This window comes from Prosopis cineraria, unplaced genomic scaffold (assembly GCF_029017545.1).
Source record: "Prosopis cineraria cultivar Desert tree isolate PC_DT_omini unplaced genomic scaffold, ASM2901754v1 PC5, whole genome shotgun sequence".
Classification (NCBI taxonomy): domain Eukaryota; kingdom Viridiplantae; phylum Streptophyta; class Magnoliopsida; order Fabales; family Fabaceae; genus Prosopis; species Prosopis cineraria.
This window is the reverse complement of record NW_026555336.1, coordinates 9,098,317-9,118,172: the sequence shown is the minus strand read 5'-3', so window position 1 is coordinate 9,118,172 and position 19,856 is coordinate 9,098,317. Positions and strand designations below refer to the sequence as shown.

Below are 19,856 nucleotides of genomic sequence, written 5' to 3'. Positions count from 1 at the left end.
ACCAATTTTAATTTTTAAATAATTCTATTAAGCATAAAATATTATCTTAATTTTAAAAGAATAAAATAAAAAATAACTGATCAACTTTGTATTTAAGTAGCTCTGTTATTATTTTGTTGTATTATGTATAATTTATTCATGAATGTTTTCTTTACTTGTAAATTAATGTCTTAGTTGTTTAAATATTGCTCTTATCATAGTCATATATAAATATTTTATATATTTTAATTAAATTATATTATTTTAATTATGATTAAGCTGATCTCAATTCAATCACAATTAGACTACTAACTTAAAATTATTATCTCAATTAGTTCAAAGTTTTTAATAACTTTTAGGTAAATTGTACTTTTCATTTTTATGAATATAAAAAAAATTGCCATCATTATATTATATAAAAAAATTATTTAATTATGAGTAAAATATTTTTTTTGAAATTATTTTTTTTAACTTTTTATATTGTTTAACTCTTACATAAAAGGAATTCTTACTCTAGTTGACCCTTAATTTTTAATCAAATCTAGCATAGACAATAACCAAGTAATTATTTAAGAATATTATTCTATTTATTATGTTTATGTAGCAGTAGAGTCAGAAATTCGTACATGCCTAAATTTTATTTTTATTTTTATTTTAAAATTAATTATCTTAATTTATAAAAAATATAAATTTATTTTTTATATGCAAATGATTTATAGGACTCAAAAATTTTTTTAACAAAAATTGGGTCTTAAAATATTAAAATCAATATTAAAATATATTTTAAATATTATTTTAAGATATTTTATTGATTAAAAATAATAAAAATATGAAATATAACTATTTTTAATTTTTTTAAAAAAGTAACTACATTAAAACACTTTTATATATATATATATATAGTATTTTGGTATAAAATGATATAAAACTTGAAAAATTAATTAATATTTATTATATTTTATATATTTTTTAAAAAATTTATTTTTTTATTCGGGTATTCGCTTGGCCCGAATTTCCTCGGGCCTATTCGGGCCGCCCGAATAGGCCCAAACAATAAAATAATAATATTTTTTTCGGGCTTGGCCCTAAATTTTTCGGGCGGGTTCGGGCTGGCCCGTCGGGCTCGACCCAAATTACTGGCTCTAGTATTTTTGCCTAAAAAAATCAATCCAAAATTGATTTTGCAATACCATAGGGAGGTGGTATTGTTAATCCCATGAAAGGTGGGATTAATACCAAAATTAGAATGTACGTTATTTTATATCAAACATAAAAAAGTGAAATTATTTAATGAGTCTCAATCTCACTATCTCATTCCTTCATACCAAATACGGCCAATGAGGATTTGAATTGAAGGCTAAAGATAATGATATCCTCAAGTTTTCTAAGATACTGAGTGATGAAATAAAAAAAAATAGTACCATAGACAATATGGAATCCAATCCCCTCCTTTATTTTCTAATTTTCTTTTTTAAATTACTTTTTAACAATGTTAATCAATATCAGTATATTATAGGGTTAAATCATAAAAATATTCATGAATTTCCTTCAAGAATACTTATTATTCTTAAATAAAGAAGGGTGCAAAAATATTTACAATGTTGATTTAATAAGTGCAACCGTCCTCAAATCATTGAAGAAGCTAAACTCTGTAATATTCCTTCACATTCATCACCACGTGTCACTGGGGTGAGGAACAACTGCCTTGTTCTTATCCTTTTGGTGTCTTCACCTTTCGTTGCTTGTTCTCATGGCATTGCCCTCCTTTGAGGTTTCAAAGTCTTTTTCATTATCTTCTTCCGTTGTAGAAATCATATCAAGGTTCTAGCCATACCTTCAAAGCAACACTGCCCAGCCACGTGCTCGAGGCTGATTTTAGAATCATAGGGAGCATGGAGGCACTAGCCAATTACATCGCGAAGAGTTTGTGTTCCTCATCATTGATGTGGGTTGGGGTGATTTGGGCCTCACCGATCAAACCCATGACAACCGAAGGCTAATTTGGTGGTTTTAAGGAGGAAGAGGAGGGCAAAAAAGGTGATGAAGAGAGAAAGTGTCTCAGTAGATAGTGACGAAGAGAAAGTGACTTAGCAAAATAAATGCTAACAAGGATCACTCCATGTCAACAAAATTAGTCAACAGTTTGGTTATATGTCAATTAAATAGTTCACATCTAAGGTATTTTATACTTTGAGTACTTTTACACCAACTTAATTAATGTTATGGGCACTTTTGCACTATCCTTCATTTAAATTGGATGCTCTTGGAGGAAAAGTTCATGAGCATTTTTGTCCTTTAATATTATAATATATAGACAATTTAAAGGAAGAATAACAATTAAATCTCAAAACATTGAATTAATAACATACAAGTCTTTGACCAAATTTTTTTTAAAAGTAAGTTGCAAATATTAATGGGTTAAAGGGTATTTTTTTACCCTTAACTATTCACTTAGAAGTACTTGGTATTCTAAATTTTTATATGATATAATTTCTCCTTTCAACTTTTGAAAATGTTGCATTGAACACCTTACCATTTAAAAAGTTAATTTTGACCGGTAGTTGACTTTAAAATTGCAAGAAAGGATCTCACAAATTATAAAAATGACCCATAAAATTATACACAAGTTCCCTATAAGAGAATTAATATCAATTAAGTCATCTAAATTATATATAATAACAGGATATAAATGTCATTTCTTACTCATATAAAAGACTAAAATACAGTTTTGACCAAATATTTTTTTATGGACTTAATCGATATTAATTTTCTTATAGGATAATTATTTGTAATTTTATAGGTCCTTTTTTGTAATTTTTAGGTCTTAATTTTTTTGTCAACTAACAATTAAAGTTAACTTTTTTAATAGCAAGATACTCAATGCACCATTTTCAAAATTTAAAAAGAGAAATTGCACCACATGAAAGTTTAGGATATTAAATGCTCCTGAACAAATATTGAGAAAAAAAAGCCCTTTAACCCCATATTAATTCAAATAAGTTAAAAGTCATTAAGATTTTGTTCTTAATTAACTGTCTAAATTAATATTCACAACTCATTTTTTTAAGTTTTATCAAAAACATTCATGTTATTAATTTAGAGTTGTGGTATCTTATTATCATTCTCCCTCGTTAAAACCAGTTATTTTAATTATTGTATGAGGCTTCGTCCCCTTAAAATGCATACAAACTATTTCTTCTAATCTATGTTATAAGGCACATCTAACTACATTACCTAAATCAAGGACATTTGATTAAGTTATTAATTTTATCTAAAAATATAATAAACTTTTAATTTTATATCTATCTAAAATAAAATAAAAAAGGATAAAGGAATAAATTTATCCATAAACTTTTTTTTAGAAGCATCTAGCACTCTATATTATGAGTGATACAAAATAATTCATCAACTATTTAAAATAAAGTGCTCAGCACTTCCCATTAAATTTAAAGAGACGTAAGTTTATTTCTCTTATTGGACACTTGATTTTCATAGTAATACTCCCTTCATTTGGCCATTGGATGCATCAATTTTGAAAGTTAAGACAGGAAACAAAACAACCATGTCAATATTGAGCAAAGCTTACAAAATGGTATAGTCCTCTCCCCTATCCAATGGTTTGAAAACATTGCTCAGATACGAACTTTAATTCCCTAACTTAGCAGAAGTAATGGTCAAGGCTTGTTTTTGGGCTCTCCAAAGATACAGTTCCTCCCTCAAAACCCCAACCAGTAGGAGAAAAAGTAAAGAATAAAACAACGAGAGGAAGAAGAGGGAGAGGCATGAGAAGAAAAAGGCACAAAAAATATATATATCTCTATCTCTCTCTCTCTCCCCCTTCTCTGACTCTCCCTTTATAAATTTTGACGTTTACTCCTATTGAACCAGCGCCTGCAAGAAAAATCCACAACCTCCTTAGTATTGTTAAAGAAAACAATCACAGCAAAAGAGAGAGAAGCGAAATGAGGAAGAAGATGGTGGAGACAACTAGGGGCTTCATGCTCTGGTTCTGGCAGAAGGAACATAGCACTTTTCACTTGGTTTTTAGCAGTAGGAATAGACTCGATTCCATTTCATGTGGAGGAGCTATCCTTCTCACAAAGAGAGATATCAAGTAAGGGATGAACCTCACGATGCACCAACACAACATTGAACAAGCAGTGTACTTAACACCAATCCATCTCTACAAAAGTGACATTGAAAAAGTCACAGACTTTACCATTGAATTCTCCCTTGTGGGGGCTTTTAACGGTTCTCTCCTTCAAGTGATCGCTTGGCCTTCTTCATAGCGCCAATCAAAACTACCCTTCATATCCCTACAAATTCATCCAGCGACTATTTCAGATTGTTCAGTCCAGAAATAGCCTTAATACATCCCAAAATCAAATCTCGGCCATAGAACTCGACAACTTTAGGAACGAGTGGGCCCTAATTCCAAACTTCTAGCTACTCACATACAAATCAAGCTCATGTTGTTTGTAAGCACTATATTTTATCCGGACATATTTTATATTTAATAAAAATAATAATTAAAAAATAAAATTTTAATAATATAGATAAAATATAAAAAAATTTAATTAATAAAATTTAATTTTATATTAACTTAAATAATCTTTGTTGATTAGAATTTTACTTTTTTAATTCATTAAAATAATTAAAAAATATAAAAAAATAAAAATAAAATTTAATCTTTTTAAAGATTATATTTTCAAAAAAAATATAATAATAATTTAATAAAAAAAGATAAATAAATTTAATCTCCTTTTAGAATCAATTTTAAAAATAAAAAAAATATTTTTTAAATTTTTTAAAATATCTTTTAAATTATCTCAATAGTTTAAAATATTGAGAATTAATTTTTAAAAGTTAATTATTTTTTTTAAACTTATTATTTTTCATTAAAAAAAAGAAATGTTTTTGATCAATTTAAATTATATTTTTTTAATTTAATTTTTAAAATTAATTGATAAAAAAAAGCAAAAGCATTAAAAAAAATAAATAATAGGGAGAGGGAAACGCAGCACTCACCCCTTTTATCCCTTTTCTTTGTTCTAGCAGAGAGCAGAAGAAACACAAGAGAGATGAAAACGCAGAGCAGACGCACACACAGAGGAAAGAAGAGGCAGAGAGACGAGACGAAGGCACAACACTCTAAACTGCTTTCGGCCGGACACAGAAGGGCAGAGAAACAAAAACACAAAGAGGGCAGACTCACACAGAACAAGCCAAACACGAACACTTTCAGCCATTCCAGAGACGAAAGACCAGAGAAACACAGACGCAAGAACGTCGCTGGATGCAGTAATCAAAGAGGAGTGAAGCACGCAATCAGTATTTCATCTCCCACGCAAGCCTCTGAAGCTGAATCTGGTAAGATTTTATATTTATGAATTGCACTCTTCATCTATAAAAGAGGGACAAGCGCGCGAGGAGAAAGCAGAGGGATTTCTAGAGGATTTTCGAGAGGAGATTGAAAAATTTTTGAAAAAGGGAGAGAGAATGGAGAGCTGGGTTTGAGAGAAGGAGAGTCCGAGAGTCTAAAAGGGAGAGGAAGAGAGTGGAAGGGGAACGGAATCTAGGATTGAGAGCAATATTCTTGATTGCTTTTATTTCAGTTCTCTAAGTCTAAGGTGATGTTGCTTTAATAGTTAATTTCACTCTCTTAGTTTTATTAAAATGAGTTTATTGATTAAAACTCTAAAGTAAAAATACTACACTTAAAAAAAAAATTATCCTTGCAATTCCCTTCACTATGTTTGTTTTAAGAATTGTATCAGTGGACAATGAGTCCTTTTCATTTGCCACCACACCTTTATAAGATTAATGGAGTAACAAGAGAATTTTAAAATATATAGAGATTACATAAATTATTTTGTGTGGCATTATATCAAGTTATGTGTTTTGGGATTCTCCTTTTCCTTTTGCACGTTTTATACTATCATTGAAATTATTCCTGAACGTGAGTTTCATAATTATTTGTTGGTTGTAAAATTCTTAATAACATATAATATTTAAATTTATTTATCATGTGAGATTTTAAGAATCTCTACAGGTATTTTGAACGATCTAATATCATGTAAATTAATAAGATTTTATAAGTATAAGAATCAAACTCGTATATATTAATAGATTTCCAATGGCCCATTATTTAATTAATTCTTTTTCTTTTTAAATTTAAAAAAATTAATAAAATATTTAATATGATTTAAAGAATCTCTATAGATACCTAGATTAATTACCTCATCGTGTGAGATAATAAATCTTCGCAAATATTGTGATTCTCAATTTATATAGAAATAAATAAATAAATTTTATAAATAAAATAATAAATATTTTTTTAATAAAGTTAATCAATTAAATTAATGTATTTGAATTATAATCACATTTATTGATTAAATTTGTTGGTCGCGTGAGATTTTTGAAACTTCATAGACCTCTAGAATAATCATTTTACCGTGTATATTAATAAGGTTTTGTAAGTATAACGATTAGAATTCCTATATTTAAAAATAAAAATTCTATATTTACGCATTAAAATATATTTAAAATATATTTAAAAATATATATTATTTAATCCTTTATTAAGTGAGGATTTTGAATCTTTGCAGATATTTGGGATAATCATATTACCGTATAAGTCAGGAAAGCTATATGAGTATAACAATCAAGAATCGTTAAAATATGCTTAATAATATTATATTTATTTAAAAATTTAACTAAAATAAATTAAGTTGTTAAATTTTTTTATTATGTGAGATTTTAAGATCTTCACAAATATTTAGAATAATTATATTACCGTATGAGCTAATAAGACTCTGCAATATAATTATTAATACAAATAAGTAAATTAAGTTGTTAAAATCTTTTAGGGAAAATGACAATTAGGTCCCAAAGGACCAATTTTATTCAACGTAAGTCCCAAGACATTTTGAAAAGCTAGTTAAGTCCCTAGGTCCTTGAGTAGTATTTTAATATAATGAAAAATGACTGAAATACCCTTATTTGGCTAATAAAAATTTGAGGTTTCTCCTTCTCTACTCTTTCCTACCCTGTTCGTCGTCCCTTCCTTCCCTGCCTTGTTCGTTGTCTCTTCCTTCCCTGCCCTGTTCATCATCTCTTCCCTGTCTCATTGCAAGCGAGTAAAGCTCTCTGTCGTCTCTTCCCTGAGCTATCTAATAAAGCTGTCTGTCATCTCTATTCTAGTCCTGTTTGACATCTCTTCTCTGCTTTAAGTGATCAATTGCTTATGTCATTAATCTGTAATCCGTTTTGGTCATTAATCTTTGATGGGTGTAATGCATTTGCCTAGCTGAAGAGTCTGATCCTCATCAACATTCACCATTTCAATTATGCAGAAATTGCTTTTTTTTCAATTTTTTTCCCTGAGCGTCTTAGCTGAAGGGGGACTATGTAGTTTGTACAAGTGATGACATGCTTAAATGGATTTTAAGTTTGAAGTTATACATTATACCCAATTAATCAAGTTTGCAACTTTGTAACTTTGTAATTTGTTTTCACAATTTTATTCCCAACTTGTAATATTGAAACGTATTTATAATGTTCAAGTTATACATTATACCCAATCAATCAAGTTGTCAAGCAACTTAGGTACCCAGTTTTGCAACTAGCTCGAGACAAATTTGCCACTGATTGTCAAAATTTTAGATGGAAGAACCATTGAATTTTTAAAAAAGTTATTATTCTAGGACAATGCTCTAGTAATTTGTAATTCAGACACTAAATTTTGCAATTGTTTTATGAATAATTTGCAACTTCTTTTCAAAATTTTGGGTGGAAGAACTATTGAATTCTTAAAAGTTATTATTGTAAGATAATGCTCCAGTAATTTGCAATTGAGACACCAGATTTTATAACTTTCTTACAAATAATTTGCACCTCCTTCTCAAAATTTTGGGTGGAAGAACTATTGAATTCTTAAACTTACAAAGCTACCAAAGACATGGCTCTAGTAATTTGCAACTGACATCCAGATTTTGCAACTTCATTACAAATAAATTGCAACTCCTTCTCAAAATTTTAGGTGGAATAACTTTTAAATTCTTGAACTTATAAAGCTATCAAATTATTTTAGGATAACATTTCAGTAATTTATAACTAACATACCAAATTTTGCAACTTTATTACAAATAATTTGCAAATCCTTCTCGAAATTTTGAGTGGAATAACTTTGAATTCTTGAACTTGCAAAGCTACCAAATTATTTTAGGACATGGCTCCAGTAATTTGCAACTAACATACTAAATTTTACAACTTCCTCACGAATAATTTGCAACTGATTCTCAAAAATTTGGGTGGAATACCTTTTAAATTGTTGAACTTGCAAAGCTATGAAATTATTTTAGGATATGACTCCAGTAATTTGCAACTAACATACTAAATATTACAACTTCCTTACGAATAATTTGCAACTCATTCTCGAAATTTTGGGTGGAATAACTTTTGAATTCTTAAACTTGCAAAACTACCAAATTATTTTAGGACATGGCTCGAGTAATTTTAATTGACATACCAAATTTTACAACTGCCTTACAAATAATTTGCAACCTCTGTTCGAAATTTTAAGACAACATACTTTTATGATTACAGAAGATATGAACTGTACATATAAGTTGCATGTATTAATTCATCTAATGCATCTGCACATATCAGTTGTCCACATACACAAAAGCATGAACTTGGATTTATAAAAGAGGGGTTGTTATGTACCAAAAAAATCCCCCAATACTACCAATATATATGTATAAAAACTTATATATGTTAACTAAATCTAACTTGATCTAAAACTACCCATATATGTATATCACCCAAATCCAAGTTCATATGGTAACCCATTTATAATAACATCAATTTGGATTTAGATTTCTACACCTCTTCCATGTACGACTTACTTCATGACAATAAGAACAATGATAAACCTTCTCCTGCTGATATTGAGACTCAATCCTCACATGACAAGGTCTACCAACTGATCAAGATGTTCTAGGAGGCAGCAAAAAGGTTTGGCTTATGAGCTTAGATACTGTCAATGCATTTGGCTTTGACATCTCATGGGTCTCAACATGATGCATAGTGCCATTGTATATTTTCTCCTATGAACTACGAAGATAACATGCATAGTGCAATACTATACTTGTAGCTTGCTTGTCTACAATCATCAGCACTTGCAAAAATCTACCTAGGTCCTACTAGCAAATCCTTCCACTTTGTTGCATTTAGCTTAGGCATTGGTGTTGGGATACTTTGTATTGCACATGGTAAAACTTCAAGATCTTGTGTAGCATGTAAATTCTCAGCTGAACATCCTACTCTGCATTTTTATTCAAATCATATTTACTACTACCATCCATATTCATATTAGCATAATATTAATTATGCAACTATTAAAAAAACTTACCCATCAATTGAATCTCTTGTTGCCTTTGTACTTTGCTATGTCTTCCTAATGATATACACATGAGCAAAATTATCATTCAATTTCATTAATTAATTTATCCCTTCATCATCTTTAAGGTCTAAAAGAGCATTGCAATCAAACTTCACTGTGTACTTCAACTCTATTCCATTTAAATCACAATTCAAGCATGATGAAATCAATCTAACAAGTCCTTCAAGAGACATTCCTTCTCTAATCATTCTTTCATTACAACTCCCCTCATCATAATGCATTGTCCCATGCATATCTTTTACAATATCTCCACCAAAATGAAAATAACAAAAAATTTTCTTTAAACAACTATTTTTCATCGTACCCAATAATATCAACCTACAAGAAACAAAATAAAATGTAATAATATATCACTTAAAAATAAGTTACTTTTGACATAAGTGATTTCGCATCAATTAAACAGTGATAACGTTCCATCTTAAAATATGGACACTCGATAGTAATTTCTTACACTTTCAGTTGCAAAATGTCGAATCTTTATGCCAAATATTTAGAAACGTGAAATAAAAAAAATCTTTCATGTTCAGTTGCAGAAAACCGTTCCATCTTTTTCCTTACGAAAGCCATTTTGCAAGAAATCAGACCTTCATGGAGTAAATCTTTTTGTTCAGATACAAGGATTTGCCAAAAAAAAAATACCTGTCTACACGCATCAGCACAACTCCTTAAGCTTCCTTGAGTCAATAATTAAGACAACTCACCTCTTTCAAGCATAACTCTATTTCAAGAATGGGTATTTTTCAACGTACAGCTCCACCACTCACATGTAGCTCTCATTAATGGCGAGAAAGAGACAAATCGAAAGGAAAATGTTGGAGCTGATGAGTGTACATGTTATATTTACTCGTAGGGGTATTTTCATCATTTCTTTCGTAATTTGATTGGGGAAAAACAGCATGGGACTTGATTGGCCTTTTAGAATTAGTTGGGACTTAACTGGTATAAAATTGATCCTTTGAGACTTGATTGTCATTTTCTCAATCTTTTATCGTGTGAGATTCTAGAATCTCCACAAATATTTAAAATAATTGTATTATCGTATGAATCAATAAGGCTTTGCAAATATAGCAGTTAAATTTACAATAATAAAATATAAAAAATGTAATAAACTCTTTACTTTATTCTTATCTCAAAAATTTAAAAAATTGATAAAATAATTAAAATTAAATTACTTTTTACAATTTAAAACATACATATCAAAATTTCAAAACATTCTTTTATTTGCAAAATGAAAATTATTTCTAATTAATTTCTCTTTAAAAAATATTTTCACCAACAATTTATAATCTCATACTATGTAGATTTTGATCCTTATCCCAGGATACATAGGCCTCAGAGTCTGATTTTGAGTCAAGTTTTTCCTTTTAAATAAATAAATATTTCTCACTTAATTATTATTATTTTTATATCAAACACGTGAATAAAAAAAATAATTAAAATAACTTTAAAGCCATATTAATTTAGCATAATAAACTTTAAGTAATTGTTCTCATGAACGGATGTTGTGAGGTGCCTAACACCTTCCCCACACTTAACCGACTCTTGAACCTATTTTTTGATTTCACAAACCATCCTTATCTCTTTTTTAAGTGGTTTCCTAAAATTTTCCTCAAAATTTTAGTGGCGACTCTTATTCAATCGATTTTCACCCCAAAAGCCAAAACTTTCACTCTCGTGCGCTATCCACATTACATTTGCAAGTGCAATAATGTTGCTAAAATGAGAGAGGGAGACAGAGATATAAAGAGAGGGAAGGAGATACATGAGGAGTTATAAACTAGAAGTGAGAAGAGTCCATGAGGGAGAGAAAATTAAATGAATGTTGATCCCAAAAGTTTGAAAATAAACCCACGTTTCGTGGAAAATAAATAAGGTACCGGGCACTCCTTTTTAAATAGTTGATGAATTATTTTACATTATCTCATAGTATAGGATATTGGATGAAATAGTGCATGGGTAAATTTGTGTCTTTTCATCCATTACCCTTTTCAAAAATTAATACAGTTATTTATTTTTCTTTTACTCCATTGTTTATGACAAAGGGAGAATCTCACTTAGCGCCCCCAGGATATAAAAATTTGCATATAAACCTAATGGAATCTGAAAACACATTGCAAGCCTAAGGGCCCATCTTGCTAATTTTGTTCTAAATGAAAAGATACATTTGCCCTTGTTTCATTTGGAAACATAGAATCGTGTGCAAACCTTGAACCATGAAGCAATGACCATTTCTCTCATCCTCACCACAAAGCCTAAAGGTCAGTCGATCTATTCTTGATCTTGGTAAACTCATTTTCAATGTTTGGAAGGTGAATTGTCTAGCAATCAACTAGGGGCTTATGAAAAGAAGCAGCAAGTGACAAAATATTGAAGTACTCCTATGCGCATTCTTGATAGTGAACAAGGCTAACCTATTTCTTCTTTCTGCTAAATGACTTGTTGTTAGAAAGGTATATTATCATCCTTGCTTGAAATGTTGTAAATGCTCCAGCTTTTCAGCCACTAGTATTTTGTTTTGATTTTATAGATTTTGTGCTTTTCTTCTTGTTTTGTTCAAATTTGATGGAGTTTGACTTGTGAATAGATTAACCTATGGTTGTGAAAATTCGAATCTAAAGTTGTAAATTTGTGAACTTATTTTGCACTAACTTTAACTCTAAACATAAGTGGACTTTAACTTATTAATATCTTAATCTAAAGTTGTGAAACTCTAGACTTGTAGTTGTAAAATTTGAAACTTGAATTTGGTGTCACTGAACATCATTTCTGATTACAAAAGTTAGAAATTTTATAATTTTACTTGTGAATCTATGAACATATGGTTGTGAATATGTGAACCTTAAGTTGTAAATTTCTAATCTTGGCTAACAACTTGTCACCTCTAAACAAGAATTTTGTTACCAATAGACATTTACTTGTTAATATATGAAGCCAAAGTTGTGAAACTATGAACTTCTTGTTATAAATTAAAAACTTATACTTAGTGTCACTAAACATTTTTATGATTATATGAAGTTAGAAATTCTAGACCTTTACTTATGAATCTATGAACATGTAATTATGAATATGTGAACTTTAACTTGTAAATTAGTAAAGTTGGCCAACAACTTGTCAACTTTGAACAAGAATTTTGCTACCAATAGATATTCGTAAACCCACATTGTGAAACTGTGAACTTTTAATTGTAAAATTTGAAACTTGTACTTGGCTATCATTGAACATTATTTCAGGACTTTTACTTGTGAATTGATGAACCTATACATGAGAAATTATGAACTTTTAATTGCAAAAAATGGAAGTTCACTTACTGTTACTAAACCTTAGTTCTGCATAAGTGAAGTCAGAAATTGTGGACTTTTACTTTTGAAAAGATGAACATGAACTTGTGAATATTCAAAATTTAAGTTATAAATTTTTTAACTCTGTCAATACTTGAACTTGTTAACTCTGAACTTTGGTATTGCTAATTTGTGAAGGTGCATAACATAAAATGACATTGAACAAACCAAAAAAGCCATATCCTTTTACTGGATGGCATGAGTTTAGGAGAGAATTCTTAGAGAATAATAAAAAAAATACAAGAAAGTAGCTGACTCAAATGAAGCATTAGGTGAAATCTAGGGAAAAAAAGAGTTAAGAGGAAAAGGAGCCATATAGAATGAAGGCCATTAAACAAAGAGAGGTAAGAACACACAAAAAAATTATCAAATTCCTTTCAACACTTAAAAGAGAAAGTTGAAGCAGCTGGGTTTGCTAAATTGTTGGATGTTAGAGATGCCAAAATCTCAAGAGTTATGCCAGGAGATAAAGTGATCTTATGATCCTTCAACAAAGAAAATGATTATAAGGGGAAAAATAGTACTAGTGAGAGCAAGAGATGTTCAATAAATTATGGGGCTACCTAATGCTAGATGGGCAGTAGATTTGAATGATAATAAGGACTTGGTAGCAAATTTGAAAAAAAATTATACAACAATGTCATTAAATAATTTGAAGAATAAGATAACCTCAGGGTCTGGAAATGAGAAGTTTAAGTTTCATTTTTTGTTGTTCACACTAGGAACTCTATGATGTCTTGGTGAAAGTCCTAGAATTACCGATAAGGCATTAAAGATGTTGGCTTGTACAAACAATGCATAGTCAAAATTTGATTGGGCAAGCTTTGTGTTAAAGGAATTGAAATGGGAGATACGACTCTATAAAGAGAATGTGAAGAAGGGGAAGTCAAAGGCACCAAAATATATTGGAGGAGGCCTTTACTTCTTATTCTTTTTTTTTTTCACCAAACCTTTACTTCTTATTCATAAGCTACATTTTTTTTTCAAAATGTGATAAACCTTGGTTGTTATAATTATTCTAACATTAAATTGATATTTTAGATTTTCTATCTTTAAAATTTTTCTATGAACAAAGTTATACCCCCGGCTAATGATGAAATGGGGCACTAGACTGAAGAAAGCGTTAATGAAATGATCAAGGGTCAGCACCAAAACTACCATGGCCTTTTATATACTAAAGGACCATTCAATAGTAATGGCAACCTTAATGCCTCAACCCACCTACCTCTAATTACTACCTTTCTTGATGAGGAGTGTGTGAATTTAAGTTAACAATAGTTGTGAACCCATTGTTGTGAATAATTGAACCCTTTTGTTGTATAGGATATGAAGGATGTGTATGTTAGAGTGAAGGCTTATATAGAGAGGGTGTGTTTTGTCAATATTAATTTGTGAACCTTTTGTTATGAAATATGAAAATTTTGTTGTGAATAAGTACACCTTGTATGTTGTGTAAGACATGAAATATGCACAAAAGAGAGCCATGTCTTATATAGCTAATAAGCTACTATAGCTACAATCAAAGTGAGCTATCATACAAGAAGAGGAAGACGATAAGGATGTCGGATATAGAAGATAAGAATGATAAGGAGGATGAGGATGGGGAAGATGAAAAGGATGAGGATGATGTAAAAGATAAGGACAATAAGGAGGATGAGAGGGAAGATGACAAGGATGAGGATAATGTAGAAAGTAAAGATGATAAAGAGGATGAGGATGGGGAAGATGACAAGGATGAGAATAATGCAAAAACAGATACAAAAGAACAATAAGAGGAGGAGGATAAAAACATATTAAAAAAAAGAATAACAAGAGGAGGATAAAGAGAAAGATGCAATTGAAAAGGGTAAAGAATAACAGAAATATGAGAGAGATGCATCTAAACATCAAAAAAGGAGAAATCAGATATGGATGCATATGAAGAAAAAGTAGTTGATGAGAAAAGAAGGAAAATCTTTCAATCAGGAGATCTAAGAGGAAGAAGAAGCCTGTTATTAAATCTCTATAGATGCTACTTGTTACCTTGAAGAAGAGGAATCTTACTAACAAGCAATGGTTATATACAACAACAACAACAAGTCTTTATCCCACTAGGTGGGGTCGGCTACATGGATTGCAAGATGTCATTGTGCTCTATCATTTATCAAGCTTTTAGAAATATTATTAATTAAGAGATCGCGTTCAATAACTTCAAGAGTGTTCTCTTAGGCCTTCCTCTACCCCTCTTAATCGGACTCAAAGTTATATGTTCCACTCTTCTTACTGGTGCCTCCCTTAGTCTTTTTTGTACATGCCCAAACTATCTTAACCAATTTTCTATCATTTTTTTCTCAATAGGTGCTACCCTCACTTTTTTGCGTACGTGCTCATTTCGAATTTTATCTTTACGTGTATGTCCGCACATTCATCGTAACATTCTCATCTCTGCTACTCCAACTTTATGCTCTTGCTGTCCCATTAGAGCCCAGCATTCACTACTATATAACATTACCGGTCTGATAACAGTGCGATAAAACTTTCCTTTAAGTTTATTAGGCACCTTACGGTCGTAAATAACTCCTTTAGCTTTTCTCTAATTAAACCACCCAGCTTGAATCCTATGTGAAATATTCCATTGATTTTGCCATCATTTTGAATAATGACTCCCAAATATCTAAACTTTTTCACTTGAGGTATAATTTGATCTCCCAATTTCACTTCTAAATTATTGTCGAATAGTCTCTTACCAAATTTACAATATAAATATTCCGTCTTACTCTTACTCAGACGAAAATCTTTTGACTCCAATGTCCTCCTCCATAACGCAAGTTTGCAATTAACCTCTTCTCTTGTCTATGCTATAAGAACTATATCATCCGCGAAGAGCATACATTTGGAAATTTCCCCTTGAATATGTTCCATCAAAACATTTAGGATCAAGTTGAACAGATAAGGACTCAGAGATGATCATTGATGTAGTCCAATCTTTATAGAAAAATCTTTCGTTTGACCACTAGGCGTTCTTATACTAGTTTTTACCCCCTCATACATATCTTGTATGGCTTTAATATAAGCAATCCATACTCTCTTTTTTTCCAATACTTTCCAAAACACTTCTCTTGGTATACGGTCATAAGTTTTTTCCAAATCAATAAAAATCATGTGTAAATCTTTATCTTTACAAAGATACTTTTCCATTAATCTCCTTAGTAGATAAATCGCCTCTGTAGTTGATCTACCTGGCATAAAACCAAACTGATTCTCAAAAATACTTATCTCCAATCTCAACTTGTGCTCAATTACTTTCTCCCATAATTTTATTGTGTGGCTCATGAGTTTAATCCCTCGATAGTTAGTACAATTCTGAATATCTCCTTTATTTTTATAAATAGAAATTAATGTACTTCTCCTCCACTCATCAGGCATTTTCTTAGACCGTAAAATCACATTAAATAACTTAGTTAACCATCTCACCCCTTCTTCACCTAAACATTTCCACGCTTCGATAGATATACAATCAGGTCCGTTGGCTCTACCATTTGCCATTTTCTTAAGAGCTTCCTTTACCTCCTTATCACGTATTATTCGATAGAATGACAAATTTTGTTCTCCTTCACCAGTTACTAAATCCTCCAAGTTACTAGATGAACCCTCTCCATCATTGAAAAGTTTGAAAAAGTAAGTCTCCCATCTATTTTTAATTTTATCTTCTGTAACTAAAATTCTTTCCTTTTCATCCTTAATACACCTTACCTGTTCTAGATCCCTTAATTTTCTTTCCCTACTCTTGGAAATCTTATAAATGTTTTGTTCTCCTTCCTTCGTCTCAAGGCTCTTATAAAATTCTTCAAAAGCTTTAGAACGAGCTTTACCCACAACTCTCTTAGTTTTCTTCTTAGCCATATGGTACCTCTTCCAATTTTCCTCATTGTTACACAAATGTATGGCTTTAAAACAGTTCTTCTTATACTTGATTTTGTCTTGTACACTATTATTTCACCATCAAGACTCCTTATCTCTCGAACCAAAACCTTTTGATTCTCCCAAAACTACTTTTGCAACCTCCCGTATCTTTTTAGCGATATCCTCCCACATGATGTTAGCACTTCCTTGAGATTCCCAAATTCCTTTGTCCAAAAGATTTTGCTTGAAAATATCTTGCTTCTCACCTTTTAATTGCCACCACCTAATCCTTGGTGCTACTACTTGTCGACGCTTTTGGATTTTACTCATAATACACACATCAAGGACTAAGATCCTATGTTGTGTCGTTACAGCATCTCCAGGAATCACCTTGTAATTTTTACAAAGTCTTCTATCTGTGTTCCTAACAAAAGAAAATCAATCTGTGACCTTAAGGCTCCACTTTTGTAAGTGATGAGATGCTCATCTCTCTTCTTGAAACAAGTGTTGGCAATCTTAAAATCATACGTCAATGAGAAATCAAGAAGAGTTTGTCCTTCACTGTTTAGCTCTCTAAAACCAAAACCACCATGCACCCTCGTATACTGAGCAGCCTCCCTCCCAACATGCCCATTAAAGTCTCCTCCAATAAAAATCTTTTTACTCTGTGGTATGTGTTGAATCAACCCCTTTAGATCCTCCTAAAATAATTCCTTAAGACTGGCTTTTATCCCGACTTACGGTGCATAAGTGCTAACAATATTAACAGTCTCACGTCCAATTATCATTTTTAAGGAAATAATTCTGTCTCTAATTCTGCTAACTTCTACAACATTTTTTTTCTACTCCTTATCCATAATGATGCCTACTCCATTGCGTGCGCTTACTTTTTCCATATACCAAAGTTTGAAACCTTGAATATCCTTAGCTTCTTTTCCACGCCATTTTGTTTCTTGCAGGCAAAGGATATTGATTTTCCTTTGAATCATAACCCCTACAACCTCTACAGATTTACAATTCAATGTCCCAACATTCTAAGTACCAAATCTAATTTTGCTCTTATGGACTAACCTCTTTAACCGCGTCCAAAATGACGCGGTAGCCCTTGCTCATTTAACACTACATCCGGGCGCCGATGCAATGGCTCTAACTCACTTATCACTGTACTCGAGCCATGCAGCGCGTTACTTACGAGCAACGACCTAGCATTAACATTATAACGTCTATTGTCCATATTCATGATAGATTCAACAAAGTTTTACATTGACTATTGATGGCCTAACACAACCCTCCTCCTTTACCCGGGCTTGGGACCGACTATAAACATAGGCGGAGTTAAGCAATGGTTATATACATTCTGCACAAATTGGAATACAACAAAAGATAGTGAAGAGTAAGTGGAAAAACCTTGTCATAAAAAATTTGAAAAAAAAAATCTTTATTGCAAAGTGGTTTTTTTTTTGTCATATGTCACAGGATATTCATCCAAACGTACAACTACAATCTGATGAGGAGTGAGTTGCCTTCTCTCGGACTAGCATCGTGGATCAGTAATTAGGTATATGTAAAAAAATTAAGTCCTATATTTAACAATAAAAGTCTATATATAAATAATAAAATGTCCGTATATAACAATGAAAGTTCATGTCCATGCAGGTAATTACTATGGTCAATAGAATGCTTGTAGGTGAACAAAAGATGCAGTCATCTCAAGTCACGCGTCACATTTTTTATGTTGAATTCATGGCTAAGATAATAAAGAATCCATTACGCTACAATATTATTGATGAGAACACAAAGCAGATTATTCTAAAGCATTTGGGATATAATTTAAGAGACTATGATTTTCTATTTGGGCCTACAGTCATTGGAAACCACTAGTTCTAATTTTATGTTCTTGATTCTTGTGAAAACTGTATTTTGTTCAGGCATATTTTACATTTAATAAAAAAATAATAAATTTAACCCAATATATATATATATACAAAAATGAAATCTTTTTTAAGATTATATTTTCAAAATAAAAAAATTTTATTAATAGAACTTAATCTTTAATCTTTATCTCTTTTAGTTCACTAAAATAACTATATATATATATATATATAAATGCAAAAATGAAATTTGACCTCTTTTTTTTTTAGGATTATACTTCTTTAGAAAAGAAAATAAACCTTGCTTAAATCTTTAAAAAAATCTCTCAATAATTCAAAATATTGGGAGTCAATTTGTAAGAGTTAACTTAAAAAGAAGAAGAGGTGTTCTTGTTTAATTCAAAATTAAATTTTTTTTTCTTTTCTCAATCTAAATTTTGAAATTAATTAAAAAAATAAAAAAAATTAGAAAATAAGGGGAGTAAAATGCTGTAGTCTGTAGCATTTCGCCCCCTTTTTATCCCTGCGTTCAGCTTGGCTGAGGCAGAGCAGCGAAGACAGGAGCAGGCCCTAAAGGCCTTTCAGTCGGTGGAGATGAAGAGAAGAGAGAAATGAGAGGGAGAGGGAGAGAGAGCAGCCCTAGATCGAGCTTTTCGGCTAAGAGAAGAGTAGAGCAAGCTATAGACGAAAGCAGAAGGCGAAACCCAGGATGTAGAGCCAAAGCAGAGCAAAACAAGCAACGCACAGAAAAAATGCACACACACGGCAGTCATGCACGGAGAAAGGAAGAGGAAAGTAGAAGCAAAGACTAGAAGAGAGGCAACTGAATGCAGAGCAGTTCAACCACCCCTAAGCACTTTCAGCCAAACGTAGAAGAAAAGCAGAGGAACCAGAAGAAAAGCAAGAAGACGACAGACGCATGCGAACACGACAAAGATGGAAACTCGACAAAAGGGAAGGAAAAGCAAAACACAGAGATGATGATTTAAGAGGGAAACGTGTAACAATAAATGATTGTTTACCCTCTATATAAAGTCTGAGATTGAGGATTCTGGGGAAGAGAGGGACCGAGCGAGAAGAGACTGAAACATCTATGGGTTCTGAGAGAGGACCGAGAATCTGAAGAAAATCATTTGCTTATGAGATTTGAGAGTAATCTAGGTTGAAGCAAAGGAGGCAAGCTGATCGAATCAAGAGTTTGAAGGGGAAGGAGATACCCATTTTAGTAAAAATTTTGAGATCAATTTGCATGCTTTAAATTATGGGTTTCTAATTTTAAGTTTAAACCTCTCGCACTACCCTGTAAATTATGGTTTCTGA

General features: G+C 31.2%; 1 protein-coding gene across 1 annotated transcript; it reads left to right on the top strand.

Annotated features, from left to right (window-relative positions):
- Positions 1–5,028: 5,028 nt before the first annotated feature.
- Positions 5,029–18,426, top strand: LOC129310383 (uncharacterized). The gene is made up of 2 exons (XM_054952204.1): positions 5,029–5,349; positions 18,322–18,426. The coding sequence occupies exons 1-2, from the start codon at positions 5,061–5,063 to the stop codon at positions 18,339–18,341; spliced, it is 309 nt and encodes a 102-aa protein (XP_054808179.1). The 5' UTR covers positions 5,029–5,060; the 3' UTR covers positions 18,342–18,426.
- The last annotated feature ends 1,430 nt before the right edge of the window (positions 18,427–19,856 follow it).